The sequence below is a fragment of the Hordeum vulgare genome, chromosome 1H, assembly GCF_904849725.1.
Source record: "Hordeum vulgare subsp. vulgare chromosome 1H, MorexV3_pseudomolecules_assembly, whole genome shotgun sequence".
NCBI classification, from domain to species: Eukaryota; Viridiplantae; Streptophyta; class Magnoliopsida; order Poales; family Poaceae; genus Hordeum; species Hordeum vulgare.
In genome coordinates, this window is record NC_058518.1 from 422,814,667 (window position 1) to 422,834,495 (window position 19,829).

The window sequence follows — 19,829 nt, forward strand, 5'->3', positions numbered from 1 at the left end:
CTAATGCCTGGCGTACTTGCGAGGTTGCCCGGATCGCATCGGTGGAAAGAAAGATGGGGTAGGGAGGAGCAGGGGAGCGGATCTGGGCGGTGAGGTAAGTCCACTACTCGACGACGAAGGAAGAAAGATGTCGCTGGTGTGCAGCAAAATCTAAGAGGCCGGGTGGACGATGTGGTTGACGGCAAGCTCGGTGGAGTTTCGTGCGAGGCGAGAGGAGAAGGGGGGCTGGAATATGATGTGGCTGGGATAATCGACGGCGAGGTGAGAGGCAGTAGGAGGTGAGCGCGCGGCGAGGTCGAAGCGGACGGGCCAGCGATTGGCGACGAGGTCGGGGTAGGCAGTGCGGTTGGCGGCAAGATCATGAAGGTTTCCTGCTACGCGAGTAATTAGGGAGAGGATTACGCTCGGATGGTGCGGTGGTTAGCTCCTCTTCGACGGGATTTTTTTTCATATCAAGCAAAGTTGGGACCATGGGATTTAAAGGGAATCAATGGCAGTCGACAGGTCTGTCTATTGGCCTGTATCATACTACAAATATAAAGTGTTTCCTGATTTTGTATCATTCCATTGCTGAAGCCAATGGCAAATATTTCCTAGTCCAATTTGGCAAGTGAGTACGTGAACGGTACTAATGGGATAGAGCGCTTCGTCACATATGACAACCTGTGTTTCTTGGTTAGACGCCATGTAGCAGTACCATACAATTGTAACCTTTTATCCAAGTTGGACAATCAAGACTCGGGTAGTATGGTTTGATCTTCTACATGCCACCGACGCCATGCATAGTTGGAGGAAACGCTCACAGGATAGCTAAATTCCAAATGCCTCCAAAGCCTAGTACTCCATAAACCTAGAGACCATTAGCTAGAGGAACAAGCAGTGACCCAACATTTCACCACCCCATTCTATTGCTTTGCTGAATATTGTCACTACTCTCGTTCTTTGCCCTCTTTGATCGATATCCTCTCTTAGCCGATGTATCCCTTTTATAAAAGAAATGGTACTCCAGTGTCGGCTACAATCCCAAAATCGTCACTATCTCTTCAATTCGCATTACTTGTATCTTCTCTCTTCAAAAGCAATAAATTTATTATACCTAATTTTTTACATCTTTCAAGTTTCAAACTTGTCATGTGATGATAACATGGGGTCTACTTCTTACCACATCAACACTGCCTTGTTTCTAAAAGCAAGTATGGGGTTTGCTATGTACATTTACCCCCCCCCCCCCTCCCAAGACACACACACATAATTTTATTACCATTTTATATATTTCATGGTACTAAACAAGTAGCTAATCACTATGTTACTAGGAGACATCGCGTTATGGCATCTCTAGTAGGTCCCCTAAAACTCAAATTTGAGGGGAGAATGGATATTAGGGCCAAAGAGAGCAAACCAGCAGATACCCTAAACCCAAAACTTTTTAAAATTTTAGTTTTTGACCCCCAAAACTTGCTACCACCGCCCCCTTCTCAAATTTAGTCCACAGTCGTTCGGCATACCTAAACTACCCCCCCCCACCACCACCACCACTTCCCGCACACAACGACATAGCCGTCGGGCATCCCCCGAAGACTGATCAGATGGGTAGGTTGTCCCCCGCTGCACCCCTGTACACCGACGGCCATGAATTCGGCGATGAAACTACCAAAAAGGTGGCGCGAGGGGGGCGCTCATTGGCAACAAAGTGTCGACAACGACCGTCGATAGTCCCTCCGACGTGACCACCATACCGACCGTGGTGAAGTAGACCGGCAGAAGGGACCATCAGCCGATGGAAAAGGTGGCAGTCAACACGACGGCGCTGGCGAAGAAAAAGAAGAATGTGGGCGCCCGTTTGCTTCGCCCTCGACCTGTCGCGGTTTTCGTGAGTGATACTCAGCCTTTTGTTGCCACGCATGCAACCCCTCCATTGTTGGCAGCCGAGGATGAGATGGACTCATACGCTACAACGTATGACGGCAAAATGCTCGAGGAAATACCCAAAAGGCAAAATAGAAAAATCCTCCTTTTGTTTTATTGTTTGCATTTGGTTAGTATAGTGATGCATTGTTCGATATTGATTGCTACGTTCTTCATTTACCTTTGTAGTGAGCTAATGAACAATGATACCCAAGCTTTCATGAAGGAATTGCGGCCCTGTTTGATAACAAAGAATTTTCAAAGTATTTTTAGAATACTGCAGTTTTTGAGATTATCATAGTTTTATTTACAATGAGGTGTTTGGTTGCCTATAAGAATTGTGATTTTAGAACTGCAGTATTGGAAAAACTGTGGTTTTTCCTGTGCATAAAAAAACCAGGCCTCTTTTTAAAAAACATAGAAGGCGAAAAGAAGGGGTGGGTCGTCGATATCTTCTTTCCATGTACTCGCTTGATGACAGAGAGGTATTCCGACACCTCCACGTGCAGCTTCAACGTGTCTCGACGGCGATGCGGAAGAAGGCGAAATCACTCCGTCTATGCTAACTCGTCAACGTCGTGTTGTGGTTGCCCTTCTGCTTAACATGCAAAGTGGAGTCTGTTTGTGGATGGTTCTGTTCTGTGCACGTGGTCGAGAAGATCTAGCCAGCTACGCAGCTAGATATATGCAACAGATACAGTGTTTGACCGCTAGCAACGGCTAGCTAGCTAGCTACGAATGCATGCACCATCAACGGCTAGCTGGTAAATTTTACAGCAGTATGTGACGTAACCAAACAGGTTCTCTACATTGTGAATACTGTAAAATATATTAAAACCATGGTATTTTCTACCTACAGATAAAATTACTGCAGTTTTTAATACTTTAGTTTTTTTTACTACTTTGTTACCAAACAGGGCCTGAGTGACATCCAGTAACCGGATGTGTAACCGTTGATTTCATGCTTAATATGGGCTGCCACGCTATTTATATAGGATCTCACTGAGTTCCATGATGTAACAAAATTCCAATTTTTTCTAAGAAAGAATAACTCATGTTTAAATTATTAGTATGGCTCGTCTCGTTGGATTCATACGTGGTATACGGAACAGCCATGTCGACGGCCCTAAGAGATGTAAAAAATGACGTTATTTGCACCTTGTCCACAACATCTGGCAAGAGCAAGGCTAAAACTAAAAGAGAAGGATACCAAAATCATGGTGACACCGTCAAGGCGCTAAGAACGGAAATATAAGCACCAGTAGCAAGCCTAGAGAAGAACGGAGCTGGATTGATTCCGCGCATAAACGAAGATCCAGCACCATTGCAACAAGTTGAATTGACAGGGCAGCCATGAAAGCAACACCTTCAGACGTAGGCAGACTCGTATTCCACATGTATCCCAAGCCTAAATAACGTCTTCCAGACGATCACCGGCTGCCTAGATCTACTGTGGCTCATATCTCCCGGACCTTAGCCTAGCTGGTTAGCCTCAACGGTGGGATCTACTGCATTCCTTCAGTAAACTCAGCATTGTTTGCCAGCAACCTCACTGTGTTGCCTCCTTTTAACTTGCAATGCCAGGAGAATGGTGTGCATGTGAGCAACACAAGCATTGCAAGAGCAGGTGCAGTAAGCACATGGAGCAGAGACCATGTTTAATGGATGCACGATGTCCTACCTTATGGATTTTCAAAAAGATGCAAAACTACAACTACTTCTACAAATTCTTGCAATGGGCAGTGCCTTACTCAGGGTTTTTCCCACGACCATTCTTCATTTTTTTAGTTTGAAGATTATATTTACAAATTTTAAAGTCACTTGAGAACTTTAGATGGCCAGCAATTTGCCCTTTTTTTCTGGTCATGCAGATACAGAGCTTGCTGGCGTGCAGCTCGCCTTACAAAGTTACAAGCACCAGAATGCTCTCCTGCCTTTGCCACCATGAGTGCGGCACCCACCAGTGCAAATATATCCAGTTGCAAGGAACCACTATGAATTGTGCAAATGCACGTCACTACATATCTCCACGCATATAATGTACATTTCTCGGGGAAGAAGAACAGCATGTGTCTACCCTGAGTAGTTAACAGTTCCTAAGCTCTAACTACCAGAAGCCAAAAAGAAACAGCTTGAAGGCGCTGCTCTAGTGGAATCATCCAGGCAAGTTGATGGCTTCTAGGGTCTACGTAGAAGAGAGTAAACGATACTGTTCAGTCCTCACCATTTCAGGGTGGCTGCCAACTCCAAGAGAGCTTCCACTTGACGTATAGTCCGCAGCTTCTCTTGCTGTTTCAACATGGCCGCCACAGACTCCGGGTCGTATCCAGTTTGCAGCTTATTCTTATCGTGCTCGGCTTGAACTTCTTTCAGCAGCTCGTCGATTTCCCTGACAAAGTCAACTCTCAGAAGCACATCATCATCCTGGGGAGGCAGCTTGATCTGCCCATCATGCTGAAAAAGAAACAATACGGAAAAATAAAATTTCAGAATTTTTCTATAGCATCTAAGAACCATGAATGGTATACAGAAGTAGTTTGAGCAGGAAATTTAGAATCCAATTAGGGAATGATAAGTTTATAAGTATGAATAGATAACAGGAGGACTGGTTATCTCTACTCAATTTACGATGAGAGTTGTGATAATATCTTTACGATGAATTGATAACGATGAGAGTTGTTAAATGTACAACAACCTGGCAAAGTTATACTGTGTAGCATTGATGGGATGGCTTATATGTTAAGAGACTACAGTGCTTTTTATACGTCTGAGTGACTGACCAGGAGACATCTACAAATGCAGGAGCTGTTTTTTTAGTTCTATTTCATAAATTCTCACGCCCGAGTATCGTCAATTCAAATACTGCCAGTTTCATCAAGCAAAGGGACCTTGTGTTCAACAAACATACTTTCTTCATGTCGAACCCAGGAGGAAAGACCATGGTGAATGGGTCCTCTCTTGGAAAAACTTCAATCATGTGCTTTCTACATGCCTTTAGCCATTTGTCATCGTCAGAGCCATCATGAATATTCAGAAGTTCATCAAGTAATCTCATGGCGGGAGTTGCTTCACTTCTTAAAATCTCAGTCTGCATTCAGGTTTCAATTTCTGATTAGCCAGTTGCAAACTAATGAGACCATTAAAAACAGAAAAATTTATATAATAAACACGTGTGGGCGGAAACTTCTAATAACAATGCTTAATGAAACTCATCTAAATAAAATAAGGTTAGAATAAATATTCCCCTTACCTCTACCCTTCTGTACAAGAGATCAAGGCTTCTGATGGCGTCCTTCTCATCCTGCAGGTAGAGTAGAAGGTCAAATAAACAAATATATACCAACTTTACAATTTACAATCAAGGGAACTTCTCAGATACAATTCTGCAATAAGGAGAGTTAAAAAATATAAAGATCAAACACTGGACAATCAAGATAAAGACCATGAAATGAAGGAAACTGTGAGTAATATGAGATGCAAATGCGATGGTAATGCTCTAGCAATTCCAATTACTGCCAACATGATGCTAAACAGATTAATGCAAACAGACAAACACAGTTACAAAACTACATATGAAAATACTAGATTCTGGGAGCTCCCTCATGGTAGAGGCTAGGGTTCTACCAGGTCTCGGACGTAGGTTGTAGGGGTGGAAGAGCGGGCTGCGAGGTTGGGGACGCCGGCGCCGGCGGTTGGGCGCCGTCGCGGCGTGAGAGAGAGAGAGAGAGAGGCGGCTAGGGTTTGGGGCTCTCGTCTCCTGAGGGAGACGACAACAGAATATACTGTTTATTGTCTGCCTAATATCGAAGGGGTACATGTGTTTATATAGGAGGACAGCCTCCACTAAACCCTAGATAACTTGGACTCTAACTTGGACTCTAATATAACTTGGACTCTAATATAACTTGGACTCTAAGATAGGTAAGATAACTTGGGCTAAGCCCGTAAATTACCCTGCCCATTGGGCCTCCTCCGTTGGTACGTTGTACCGGTCATAACATCTCTCCCCGCCTTCTCAAACAGCTCATCCTCGAGCTGAACATCTGGAAACTGCTGGCGGAAATCGTCGAGCTTCTCCCAAGTCGCTTCCTCCTCTGGCGGGCCGGTCCACTGTACCAAGACATGCCAGACGCCGCGATGGCGAGCGGCGAAGGGGCGGCTGAAGAAGGCGAGCGGTCCCTCGCCCTGGTGGAGGACGGCGCCGAAGCCGATGCCAGAGGCGTCGCAGTCCACCATGAACGGATATCAAAGTCCGCCATCTGGAGGACGGGTCCCGTCGTGAGCGCCCGCTGGAGAGCCTCGAATGCCGTAGTCGCCTCCTCGTCCCAGGAGAAGGCGTCGCGTCGAAGGAGACGCGTCAGTGGCGCGGCGATGAGGCCGAAGTCCCGGATGTACTTCCGGTAGTAGCCGGCGAGGCGCAAGAAGCCGCGGAGCGCCCGCGGTGACCGCGGGATCGGCCACGCGGCGACGGCGGCGACCTTGTCCGCGTCCATCGCTACCCCGTCCGCCAAGATGACGTGCCCCAGGTACGCGACGGAGGTCGTGCCGAACGAGCACTTCGAGCGCTTGAGGTGAAGACGATGCGCTCGAAGCTCGTTGAAGATGATGGCCACGTGTTGTAGGTGCTCCGCCCAAGATGCACTATAGATGAGAATGTCATCAAAGAAAACAAGCACAAAGCGGCGCAAGTATGGGCTGAGCACGTCGTTCATCAGGGCCTGGAAGGTCGCCGGCGCGTTGGAGAGGCCGAACGGCATCACCAGGAACTCGAAGTGGCCATGGTGAGTGCGGAACGCCGTCTTCTCGATGTCGTCAGGGTGCATGCGCACCTGATGGTAGCCCGAGCGAAGGTCGAGCTTGGTGAAGAAGCGCGCTCCGTGTAGCTCGTCCAAGAGCTCATCCACGACGGGGATGGGGAACTTGTCCTTGGACGTCAGGGCGTTGAGGGCGTGAGAGAGATACCAAATTGGTAGAGGCTAGGGTTCTACCAGGTCTCGGACGTAGGTTGTAGGGGTGGAAGAGCGGGCTGCGAGGTTGGGGACGCCGGCGCCGGCGGTTGGGCGCCGGCGCGGCGTGAGAGAGAGAGAGAGGCGGCTAGGGTTTGGGGCTCTCGTCTCCTGAGGGAGACGACAACAGAATATCCTGTTTATTGTCTGCCTAATATCGAAGGGGTACATGTGTTTATATAGAAGGACAGCCTCCACTAAACCCTAGATAACTTGGACTCTAACTTGGACTCTAAGATAGGTAAGATAACTTGGGCTAAGCCCGTAATTAACCCTGCCCATTGGGCCTCCTCCGTTGGTACGTTGTACTGGTCATAACACCTCATGTCAGGTTCTTGAAGAATGACTTTATTTTTAGTATTATGCAATCTCAATCAACTTTACTCAACCAATGATTCTGTAAGCACCTTCCATGGGTTTGTTTATGGGTGGTTCCTTTTCAGATATATGTACATAATTTTTCTTTACCTTCAACTATGGAAGTAATAATGAACTAACAAACCATCAACCAACCATACTTTTGATAACAGAAGTTCAATTACCAACGTACAACAGGATCCTCTATTGCATAGTACAAGGCTATAAGCTTGACACAATATACAATACTAGACTTGGCGGATGTTAACAGATATAGGATTTGAACTGTACATAAAAATAAACAAACCATAGAACCTATAGGTAACACGACTCAGAAGAGAGCTTTACATACATCACGCCGAGCAACATCAAGTCGATTCCAAATGACCATAAGAACAAGTTCCGTAAGCTCTCCTCTTTCAGCAGCCTTCTCAATTACCTGCATATAGATGTACAGTGCATTAACTAAATCAAATGTTTCATAAAGCGGGTTATTGAAAAGTTGTCTTCGGAACATTTACTTAATTTTATAATTTTAGGAAACATAACCTCCAACTTCTTTTTCCATGATTTTGTTTTGACAGTGTTCAAATTTTCGTATAAGCAAAAAATATAAATAAAGCACGGATGGAGCATGCCACAGGATGCACGTGCTAGTGCTTCACAGACACAGGTGTGAGTAGCAGTAGTAAATCCAGAATATATGTTCATTAGACAGGGCTAAGATAACCATATTATAATCACTTCCAATATCAAAATGATTTCAAGGTCATTTAAGTTAACCAAAGTTCCAGACTCAAGAGTGGGTGATTTGTCCTTTTTGGATTAAAAGGACTCATATAAATGCATTTTCCTTTGAGAGTTGGCAGTTATAAAGTTGTGTCTAACCCTGTAATACTCCCTCTGTCCGGAAATACTTGTCGGAAAAAATGATGTATCTAGACGCATTTTAGTTCTAAATACATCCCTTTTTATTCATTTTCGTGACAAGTATTTGCGGACGGAGGAAGTACTTGGTTAAGATCCATAAATCATAATTTTGCTCTGTTGGGTCACAATTTTCCCATCATCTGTTCATGCATTTTGTGTAGTTCCCTTAATTCTTGTTCCAGAAAAAGGGAGAGAAACACGGCATAGCAGTGCAGTTTAGGTTTATAAGATTCCAAAATGAGGCATCGAGATACCTTTTCAACATCTTCCCCGGCTCTTATGAAACTTGAAACTAAAACCCTAGCTTTACAGACTTCTTCCTGTGGGTATGCTTTCATACGCATCCCAATCTCTCGGTATTCACTTGATTTAGCTTCCTCCTCAGCTTCCTCTTTCTGACGATATGCGTGCCATTCCTTAGTCCTCTCCCGCTGATTGGCTTGCCACTCCTGCAAGTGGATGTATAGATGATGCAAATTGTAGAAAAATATTTGCTGCTGAAGTTGAGTAAAAGTGTAAAATCATGGATGCAACAGCTCAACTACGTAAGTACAATCCCCCCCCCCCCCCCACACACACACACACATGAACGGATATAAGTGCTGGATGAATATGTATGCTCGTATCAATCACTAAGGGTAAGCAAAGTAACACATGAAAACAAACACCATAAATCATGCTCCCACCAGATCAGTTTTTGCTCACAATAGTTTTGCAGCTAAATGTAGCAATTGTGTGTTTAACTCATCACTTTGGGGTGTATGTGTGGCACCGATACAAGTACCATGTCAGCTCAGAGTAGACTGAGTCATGTGTGGGCGAAGCCGCTCCTGATGATTCTATATATAAGCTAGAGAATAGCAACAAGAGTATGACCAGAAAATCAATGCAAATTCAGTACGCCAATGATGCCGATTTGCCATTCTAGTTATTGCAGACGAACAGGCAGAGACTGTAAGGACTAGTCCGTGATAGAAAGCGCCGCTGCCCACACCCCAAAACACACAGACGTGCTAGTCCAGGACCTCTTTGCAAATGAGATCAATAAGAGGATTGCCTAATCACATGACACCCCAGGTAAATTGTGAAAGGAGTTTCTAATGTCGAACTGCAAACATAATGAATTGCCCAAGCAAAAGGTCAATAATATTGGCTGTACATATAGAACGACCAGAGCCTATCGACCCACCAAAGGGGCAGAGTTTATGAACACAGTACGCGCTCCGTGTGCGCTAAGAGCAGCCCGTGCATTGCTTGCGCGGAACCTGCACGGCGAAATGCCTCTGAGAACCACTCACGCGGCCCACACGCGCCATACCTCGTCGTAGAACTCGGAGGGCATCCCCTCCAGCTGGGCCTCGTCGGCGGCCGCAGCGGCACCCTTGGCCTTCTCCACGGCTGCAGCGGGAGGTCGAGGAAAGGTGAAGCGAGTTTGGTAAAAAAAAGAGGCGGGGCCGAGATGATTCGAGGTCTCGCACCTGAGACGGGGGAGAGGGGCGCGGCGGGCCGGGCAGGGCGCAGACGAGACGGAGGCGGGCGGCGGCGGCGGAGAGGCGGCGTGGAGGAGGGGAAAGGCGGGGGCGGCCGCGGCCGGAGGAAGGTGGGAAGCGCGGGCGCCGCGGCGGCCATCGCACGGAGGAGTCACGAGCCTCGCCGGTGAGCGAGCGTGCGGTCGGGGTTTTGGGGGGATTTTGCGGATGAAACCCGGGCCGGCAGAGGATGCACGCAATGGTGCTCGCAGCTGGCTACGATAGTGCTCGACTGATAAGCGGTTTCTGGAACAGTGACAGAGTGGCTTTATGCTTATTGTGCAGAGACCACCACCGGAGGAATGCAGTGGTGCTCGTCTGATAAACGATCTCGAAGGGTGAAAGTGAGTGTTGCAAATGTGTATCCACAAAATAGCAATATATCGATCAATTGTACTCTTTAGGCCAACTTCAACGAGAAGTCCCAAACGGACACGAATTTTGTCCGGATTTTATCCGTTTGGTTCATCCGTCCTTCTAGCGGTCATGAACGGTCGGTGGACAAACCCAACGCACGAGATGCAAACGCGGCTGCTTCGTCCACTTCCAGCTCATGCCGCCTCCCTGGCTAGAATAGCATGCAGCCTCCTCCCCAAAGCTTTCAACTGCACTTCGTGACCCACCACCACCCCATCCACATATACACACACCCACCCACATATACACACACCCAGACGTGCCAGGAAGATCTGGAGAGGAGAGGAGGCCATTGCTATTGCTAGCTAGCTCCTCACCATCTCTCTCTCCTTCTCGCTTGGTCGCCATGGCCACCATCCTGGAGAACATGCAGAAGGCGAGGTTCCTGCCGACGGGGCCGCTGAGGGACGACCTGCCCACCACCTTCCAGGGCGAGGGCGGCAAGGAGGGGGAGGGCCACCTCATGGGCATGCGAAAGCGCCTCTCTAGCTTCTCCGGCAAGATCCAACCCATCTCCTTCGCGTCCGCCAAGTGGGTGATCCGTCGCACCCGGTCCGCGCCGTCGATTGCCGTCGGGTTCGCCGGCGGCCCGCTCAAGCGCTGGTGGGACTGGGGTGTCGGCTGGCTGCTCTCCAAGAAGCTCGGCTTCGTCGGCGACCTGGAGATGAACGAGGAGGAGGCGGCAGACCGCTGATAGGTGGGACCAGAGCGGACACGAGAGGGGAGGAGCGAACGAGAGAGGGCGACGGGAGCGCCCAGTTTTGTCCGCCGCGAACCCATTTGTTGCCCAATTTTGCGTCCAGTTTGGGTTGGGATGGACAACGAGCGGACAGCAGGGAGACACGCGCGTCCGTTTGGGTCATCCCGTTGGGACAGCTTTTGTGTCCGGATGACCCAAACAGACAAAATGGGTCGCTGCGTTGGGGTTGCTCTTAGAGCAACTCCAATGGGGCGACCCATTTCGTCCATCGCCGTCCGTTTGGGTCGGCGCGGACAAAAATGATGGTCCAACGCGCCGACCCATTGTCAAAACGCGTCCGCTTTGCGTCTGCACCGACCCATTTCCGACCTAAATTTGGGACTGAAATGCGTCGGCGCGGACGCGCGCGCCCCCTCGATGTCCGCCCCCAACCACCGCGGTCAACATAATTTATGACGGCCGCCATCCTCGGGCCCACGCGCCAGCGACCGTGATCGGCCTTTTTTTTATCCGAGCGTGCGGTGGGGTTCGGCCATCTGCTTCCAGAACCCTCCCCCGTCCCCATCTCGCCACCCCTCTGTTTCCTCGTCGACGACCGAGCAGCCATGGGCAACGACGACAACCTCGTCGTCTATGCCAGCGCGATGCTTCCAGAGGAGGTCGCCTACCTGCAGGCTAAGAGGGCGATGCACCAGGCGCACGAGCGCGCCGTGCTTCGCCCGGCTTCTTCCAGAACACCCTAGTCGTCCACCCCCCCGCGCTTCTTCCACACGAAGCATTACTTAGAATGTAGATTCATTTATTTTGTTCTGTTTGTAGTCTCCAAATAAAATCTTTAAAAAGACTTAATATTTAAAAATAAAGGGAATAGTATAATACTATTTCCCCTTGGAGTGTGCCGTGTATACATTAGCATTCAAAAATATTATATCCCTCATATTATATAGTATATATGCTTTTGGGTCATTGTGAGGTATATTTATACTACTTTCTCCGTTTTAAATATAAGACTTTTAGAGATTTCAATGCAGACTACATACAAAACAAAATAAATAAATCTACGCTCTATAATGCATCTATATACATATGTATGTAACCCATATTAAAAAAATTAGAAGGCCTTATATTTACAAACGAAAAGAGTACAATTCATTCTCCGAGGCTATAACTATAGCTCTCATCCAACGATTGATTTTCTATTGCATTATGATGTGCTTTAGTCAAAAATTATTGGGTCCCTCTTGTCTTTGGGGTTCATTTACAAAGATCTAATTGCCCAGCCGTGGTGGTCACTCACACAGCTTTGTTGTTGTTCGCCTTTGACCGCACACTAGTTGCTCCTAGCTCTAGTCATGCATGAAGTTATTTATCCAAAACCACCACACTTGATGCTAGGGTAACAACTTGATATCAGATTTGAGGCAGGACACAAAAAACCATCAACAATGGGACTAAATTGTAACGCAGAGCACTGAGGTGCGTTTTGGCCGCCAAAACAGCGGAACCCACTAGTGGGGTCCGCCTGCCAGGCTGACGTGGAGGGGTTTGACGGGAGCCGTTACACGGCGACAGACGGCCATTGCCCAGCCCTTTCGCGTGCATGTTTAGGTGGATCGATCCTACGGTCGCTCAAACCGGACCCGTTCATCCCTCTCCTCTCTCTTGAGTGTGACCGTCGTCGCTGCCGCCGCCCGTCGGTCTGCCATAGTTTTTTGGAGTGACGAGTCCAGCCCTTCTTCGGATGAAGAATCTGTGTCTAGCAAGGTATGCTTTCTCTCTTTCTCAACGGGTAACGGCGCCCGTAAAACCCATCCACGTCAGCGTGGCAGGCAGGCCCCACCTGTCGGTTCTGATGTTTTCACGGTCAAAACGCAGTGTCAGTGCTCCGCGTTACAATTTAGTCTCATTGTTGGTGGTTTTTATGCCCTACCTCAAATCTGGTACCAAGTTGTTACCCTAGCCTCAAGCGTGGTGGTTTTGGGTAAATAACTCTCATGCATGCTAGTGCTACAGTGTGTGATTCCGCCGATGAGCCAGCCGGTCTTAGAGCATCTACAACCGGACCCCTCAAATCCGCTTGAACCACCCGGGCAGTCCGTCTGGTCACCGGCCGGTCACAAAAAATCGATCCAGCCGGACCCCTCACCCATCTAAAACGCCTGGATTAACCGGCACCCCTCATATCCATCTCAAATATGAAGACGATATAAGGGCTCGCGGGCACGCTCGATCAGTAGGACGCAACCTCATCACGGATCACCTTTTCTCTTTCTTTATTCATTCTTTTCTTCCTCTCTCTTGTTCTCCATCAATCACGTGCAAGTGACCGAACATATGAGGAAAAATATGAGAGGTACGACTGCACACATGAAAAAGTAGGGCTCAAGACGGACACGCCCGGTCACTGACCGGGCGCGCAGATGCTCTTATCTCTTTAATTATCCTCAACTGCCGACACTCATATGGATGATTTATCTACAATTTTTAGATTAGATGTAATGCAAGATGTCATTAGCGTGCATACATGTATTTGTGTTAAGAAATCAATTTTTTGAACTTCACTTTTCGTTCTTACTTCTTTGTTAAGATAAACAAATCCTGGCATACTTGAAAAAATGACATGACGTCCATTATTTTCTGGGATTTTCATCAATGTCTTCTGGTTTTGATCTTGATATACTACCTGTGTTTGGCCATATATATTGTTTGGTCGACATCAATTTGAGTGTATTTGCTACATGCATCTCTCAGATGGAGAGACCGGGGTCATCCTTGTTGGAAATATGCCCTAGAGACAATAATAAATTGGTTATTATTATATTTCCTCGCTCATGATAATTGTCTATTGTTCATGATATAATTGTATTAACCGGAAACTGTAATACATGTGTGAATACATAGACCACAACATGTCCCTAGTGAGACTCTAGTTGGCTAGCTCGTTGATCAATGATGGTCATGGTTTCTTGATCGTGGACATTGGATGTCATTGATAACGGGATCACATCATTAGGAGAATGATGTGATGGACAAGACCCAATCCTAAGCATACCACAAGATGGTGTAGTTCGTCTACTAGAGCTTTTATAATGTCAAGTATCATTTTCCTTAGACCATGAGATTGTGCAACTCCCGGATACCGCAGGAGTGCTTTGGGTGTATCAAACATCAGAACGTAACTCGGTAATTATAAAGGTGCACTACAGGTATCTCCAAAAGTGTCTGTTGGGTTGGCACGAATTGAGACTGGGATTTGTTGCTCTGTGTGACGGAGAGGTATCTCTCGGCCCACTCGGTAATACATCATCCTATTGAGATCAATGTGACTAAGGAGTTAGTCACATGATCACGTCTTACGGAACGAGTAAAGAGACTTGCCCATAACGAGATTGAACAAGGTATAGGGATACCGACGATCGAATCTTGGGCAAGTATCATACCGGCAGACAAAGGGAATTGCATACGGGATTGAGTGAATCCTCGACATCGTGGTTCATCCGATGAGATCATCGTGAAACATGTGGGAGCCAACATGGATATCCAGACCCCGTTGTTGGTTATTGGCCGGATAGATGTCTCGGTCATGTGTGCATGATTCCCGAACCCGTAGGGTCTACACACTTAAGGTTCGGTGACGCTAGAGTTGTTATGGGAATTGTATATGTGGTTACTGAAGGTTGTTAGGAGTCCCGGATGAGATCCCAGACATCACGAGGAGTTCCGGAATGGTCCGGAGGTAAAGATTTATATATGGGAAGTCCAGCTTCGGTCGCCGAATTTTTTTCCAGGTTTATCGATATTGTACCGGGACCACCGAAAGGGTACCGGGGGTCCACCGGGAAGGTCCACCTGTTCCGGAGTGCTACATGGGATGAAAGGAGAAAGGAACCAGCCCCTGGGGGGCTGGTGCGAGGAAGGGAGGAGGCCCAAGGCGAAAGGGAGGCCAAACCCTAGGCATGGGGGCTGCCTTGGGTGGCGAGCCACCTGTAGGGCGCCGCCCCCTCCTCCTCCTCTAGGGCTACCGCCACACCACCTAGGGAAACCCTAGGGTGGATGCCCCCTCTCCCTTTCTCCTTTAAATAGAGAGGGTTTTTGGACGGCTGCACACACTTTGAAACATCACTTCTTGGCGCAGCCCTACCTCTCCCTATTCTCCTCCTCCGCGGTGCTTGGCGAAGCCGTGCTGGAGAACCACATAGCTCCACCTTCATCACGTCATCGTGCTGCCGGAGTTGTACCTCGACTTATCCTCCCTCCTTGCTAGATCAATAAGGAGGAGACGTCCCCGGGCGGTAGGTGTGTTGAACGCGGAGACACCGTAAGTTCGTTGTTCGGATCGGATCTTCCGCGATTTGAATCGCCGCGAGTATGACTCCATCAACCGTGTTCATAGTAACGCTTCCGCTTAGCGATATTCAACGGTATGAAGATGCTCTTCCTCACTTGTTGCTGGTTTCTCCTAGATGATCTTGGTGTGACGTAGTAATTTTTTTGAATTACTACTACGATCCCCAACAGTGGCATCAGAGCTAGGTCTATGTGTAGATTCTATGCACGAGTAGAACACAAGTATGTTGTGGGCGATGATGTGGTCAATTTGCTTGCCCTTACTAGTCTTATCTTGATTCGGCGACATCATGGGATGAAGCGACCCGGACCGACTTTACACGTACTCTTACGTGAGACTGGTTCCACCGCCTCACATGCACTTGTTGCATAAGGTGGGTAGCGGGTGTGTGTCTCTCACAGTTTAGTCAGATCGGATTCAATGAAGAGGGTCCTTATGAAGGGTAAATAGCATTGGCATATCAACGTTGTGGTTGTCATGTAGGTAAGAAGCGTTCTTGCTAGAAACCCAAATCAGCCACCTAAAACTTGCAACAACAATTAGAGGACGTCTAACTTGTTTTTGCAGGGTATGCTATGTGATGTGATATGGCCAAAAGGATGTGATGATATATATGTGATGTATGATATTGATCATGTTCTTGTAATAGGATTTACGACTTGCATGTCGATGAGTACGACAATAGGAAGGAGCCATATGAGTTGTCTTAATTTATTGTATGAGATGCAACTCCATGTGATTACTTTACTTTATTGCTAACCATTAGCCATAATAGTAGAAGTAATAGTTGGCGAGACGACTTCACAGAGACACAATGATGGAGATCATGGTGTAATGCCGGTGACAATGATGATCATGTCATGCCCCGAAGATGGAGATAAGAGGAGCAAGATGATATTGGCCATATCATGTCACTATATGATTTGCATGTGATGTTTATCATGTTTCTATATCTTATTTGCTTAGAACGACGGTAGTAAATAAGATGATCCCTCACTAAAATTTCAAGAAAAGTGTCCCCCCTAAGTGTGCACCGTTGCGAAGGATCGTTGTTTCGAAGCATCACGTAATGATCGGGTGTGATAGATTCTAACGTTCGCATACAACGGGTGTAAACAGATTTACACACGCAAAACACTTAGGTTGACTTGACGAGCCTAGCATATACAGACATGGCCTCAGAACACGAGAGACCGAAAGGTCAAACATGAGTCGTATGGTTGATACGATCAACATGGAGATGTTCACCATTGATGACTAGTCCGTCTCACGTGATGATCGAACACGTCCTAGTCGATATGGATCATGTATCACTTAGATGACTAGAGGGATGTCTATCTGAGTGGGAGTTCATTAAATAATTTGATTAAATGAACTTAATTATCATTAACATAGTCAAAAGGTCTTTGCAAATTATGTTGTAGCTTGCGCTATAGCTCTACTGTCTTTAATATGGTCCTAGAGAAAATTTAGTTGAAAGATGATAGTGGCAATTATGCGGACTAGATCCGTAAACTAAGGATTGTCCTCATTGCTGCACAGAAGGCCTATGTACTTAATGCACCGCACGGTGTGCTAAACCCCGAGTGTCGACTGTAGATGTTGTGAACATTTGACATACACGTTTTTTTATTACTACATGATAGTTCAGTGCATAATGCTTCAACGGCTTAGAATTGAGGTGCTAAAGACGTTTCGAACGTCGCGAGACATACGATATGTCCCAAGGGATGAAATTGGGATTTCAGGCTCGTGCCCTTGTTGAGAGGTATGACACCTCCGACAAGATTCATTGTCTACGAAGTAAGGGAGAAAAGCTCAATCGTTGAGCATGTTCTCAGATTGTCTGAGTACTATAATCGCTTGAATCAAGTGGGAGTTGATCTTCGAGATGAGATAGTAATTGACAAAGTTCTCCAAAGTCACTGCCACCAAGCTACAGAGCTTCATGATGAACTATAACATATCAGGGATAGATATGATTATTCTTGAGCTATTCGCGATGATTTGACACCGCGAAAGTAGAAATCAAGAAGGAGCATCAATTGTTGATGGTTAGTAAAACCACTAGTTTCAAGAAGGGAAAGGGCATGAAGGGATACTTCATAAAACGGCAAACCAGTTGCTGCTCTAGTGAAGAGACCCAAGGTTGAACCAAAACCCGAGACTAGGTGCTTTTGTAATGAGGGGAACATTCACTGAAGAGGAAGTACCCTAGATACTTGGTAGATGACAAGGCTGGCAAAGTCGACAAAAGTATATAGGATATACATGACATCGGTGTGTACTTTACTAGTACTCCTAGTAACACCAGGGTATTAGATACCGGTTCAGTTGCTAAGTGTTAGTAACTCAAAATAAAAAGCTACAGAATAAACAAAGACTAGCTAAAGGCGAGGTGACGATATGTGTTGGAAGTGTTTCCAAGGTTGATGTGATCAAACATCGCACGCTCCCTCTACCATCGGGATTAGTGTTAAACCTAAATAAATTTTTTTTGGTGTTTGTGTTGAGCATAGACATGATTGGATTGTGTTTATCGCAATACAATTATTCATTTAAGGGGAATAATGGTTACTCTGCTTATTTAAATAATACCTTCAATGGTCTTGCACCTAAAATGAATGGTTTATTGAATCTTGATCGTACGGATACACATGTTCATAATATTGATGTCAAAAGATATAAGATAGTAGTAATAGTACCACCTACTTGTGGCACTGCCATTTGAGTCATATTGGTATAAAACGTGTGAAGAAGCTCCATGCTGATGGATCTTTGGACTCACTTGTTTTTTAAAGTTTGAGACATGCGAACCATGTCTATTGGTATATACTCATGAAGAAAATCCATGCAGATGGATCGTTTGGACTCACTTGATTTTGAATCACTTGAGACATGCAAAACATACCACATGGACAAGATGACTAAAGGCCTCGTTTTCCAGCGAGATGGAACAAGAAAGCAGCTTGTTGGAAGTAATACATTTTGATGTGTGCAGTCCAATGGGTGCTGAGGCACGCAGTGGATATCGTTATGTTCTTACTTCACATATGATTTGAGTAGATACTAGTATATTTACTTGATGAAACACAAGTCTGAATTATTGAAAGGTTTAAGTAATTTCAGAGTGAAGTTGAAGATCGTCGTGACAAGAGGATAAAATGTCTATGATATGAACATAGAGATGAATATCTGAGTTACGAGTTTGGTACACAATTAAGACATTGTGGAAATTGTTTCACAACTAATGCCGCGTGGAACACCATAGTGTGATGGTGTGTCCGAATATCATAGATGCGCCCTATTGGATATGGTGCATACTATGATGTCTCTTATCGAATTACCACTATCGTTTATAGGTTAGGCATTAGATACACCCGCATTCACTTTAAATAGGGCACCATGTAATTCCGTTGAGATGACACCGTATGGTTTAGAAACACCTAAGTTGTCGTTTCTTAAAAGTTTGGGGCTGTGACGCTTATGTGAAAAAGTTTCAGTCTGATAAGCTTGAACCCAAAGCGGATAAATGCATCTTCATAGGACACCCAAAATAGTTGGGTATACCTCCTATCTCAGATCCGGAAGCAAAGTGTTTGTTCTTACAAATGGGTCCTTTCTCGAGGAAAACTTTCTCTCAAAAGAATTGAGTGGGAGGATGGTGGAAACTTGATGAGGTTATTGAACCATCACTTCAACCAGTGTGTAGCAGGGCGCAGGAAGTTATTCCTGTGGCGCCTACACCAATTGAAGTGGAAGCTGATGATAGTGATCATGAAGCTTTGGATCAAGTTACTGTAAACCTCGTAGGTCGACAAGGAAACGGAATGCTCCAGAGTAGTACGGTAATCCTGTCTTGGAGGTCATATTGCTCGACAACAATGAACCTATGAGCTATGGAGATGCAATGGTGGGCCTGGATTTCGACAAATGGTTGGAGACCATAAAATCCGAGAAAGGACCAAGAACTACTTGATGGTCGTAAGGCTGTTGGGTACAGATGGATTTTAAAAGGAAGACGAATAATGATGGTAAGTGTCACCCTTAAGAAAGCTCAACTTGTCGCTAAGATGTTTCCGACAAGTTCAAGTAGTTGACTACGATGAGACTTTCTCACTCGTAGCGATGCTGAAAGTCTGTTGGAATTATGTTAGCACTTGGTGCATCATTTACGAAATCTTGCAGATAGGATGTCAAAATATTGTTTCCTTGACGGTTTCCTTGAGGAAAGGTTGTATGTGATACAACCAGAAGTTTTTGTCAATCCTAAAGGATGGTAACAAGTATGCAGAGCTCCAGTGATCCTTCTAAGGGCTGGAGCAAGCATCTCGGAGCTGGAATATACACTTTGATGAGGTGATCAAAGATTTTGGTTTTTATACAAAGTTTATGAGAAACTTGTATTTCCAAAGAAGTGAGTGGGAGCACTATAGAATTTCTGATGAGTTGATCGGAAATGATGTAGAATTTCTGGAAAGGATATAGGGTTGTTTGAAAAGTGTTTTTCAACGGGAAACCTGGATTGAGCTACTTGAACATAGAGCATCAAGATCTATAAATATAGATCAAAACGCTTAATAGTACTTTCAAATGAATACATACCGTGACAAGATTTTGAAGGAGTACAAAATAGA

The 19,829-nt window shown here is 46.0% G+C and overlaps 2 protein-coding genes across 2 annotated transcripts; one reads left to right on the top strand and one right to left on the bottom strand.

Annotated features, from left to right (window-relative positions):
* Positions 1 to 3,877: 3,877 nt before the first annotated feature.
* On the bottom strand, positions 3,878 to 10,015 carry LOC123442203 (protein PALE CRESS, chloroplastic). The gene is made up of 7 exons (XM_045118263.1): positions 9,677 to 10,015; positions 9,517 to 9,596; positions 8,453 to 8,647; positions 7,621 to 7,707; positions 5,156 to 5,206; positions 4,814 to 4,993; positions 3,878 to 4,359 (listed from the first exon to the last, which is right to left on the bottom strand). The coding sequence occupies exons 1-7, from the start codon at positions 9,825 to 9,827 to the stop codon at positions 4,126 to 4,128; spliced, it is 978 nt and encodes a 325-aa protein (XP_044974198.1). The 5' UTR covers positions 9,828 to 10,015; the 3' UTR covers positions 3,878 to 4,125.
* A 475-nt stretch (positions 10,016 to 10,490) lies between these two features.
* LOC123400000 lies at positions 10,491 to 10,838 on the top strand. The gene has a single exon (XM_045094392.1). The coding sequence runs from the start codon at positions 10,491 to 10,493 to the stop codon at positions 10,836 to 10,838; it is 348 nt and encodes a 115-aa protein (XP_044950327.1).
* The last annotated feature ends 8,991 nt before the right edge of the window (positions 10,839 to 19,829 follow it).

Excerpts from the sequence above, each read along its gene's own strand:
- LOC123442203 (XM_045118263.1), bottom strand. The coding sequence starts at position 9,827 with ATGGCCGCCGCGGCGCCCGCGCTTCCCACCTTCCTCCGGCCGCGGCCG. Across the intron at positions 7,708-8,452 it reads CCGGGGAAGATGTTGAAAAG|GTAATTGAGAAGGCTGCTGA; the intron begins GTATCTCGATGC and ends ATCTATATGCAG. Across the intron at positions 5,207-7,620 it reads TTGATGTTGCTCGGCGTGAT|GATGAGAAGGACGCCATCAG; the intron begins GTATGTAAAGCT and ends CTCTACCTGCAG.
- LOC123400000 (XM_045094392.1), top strand. The coding sequence starts at position 10,491 with ATGGCCACCATCCTGGAGAACATGCAGAAGGCGAGGTTCCTGCCGACG.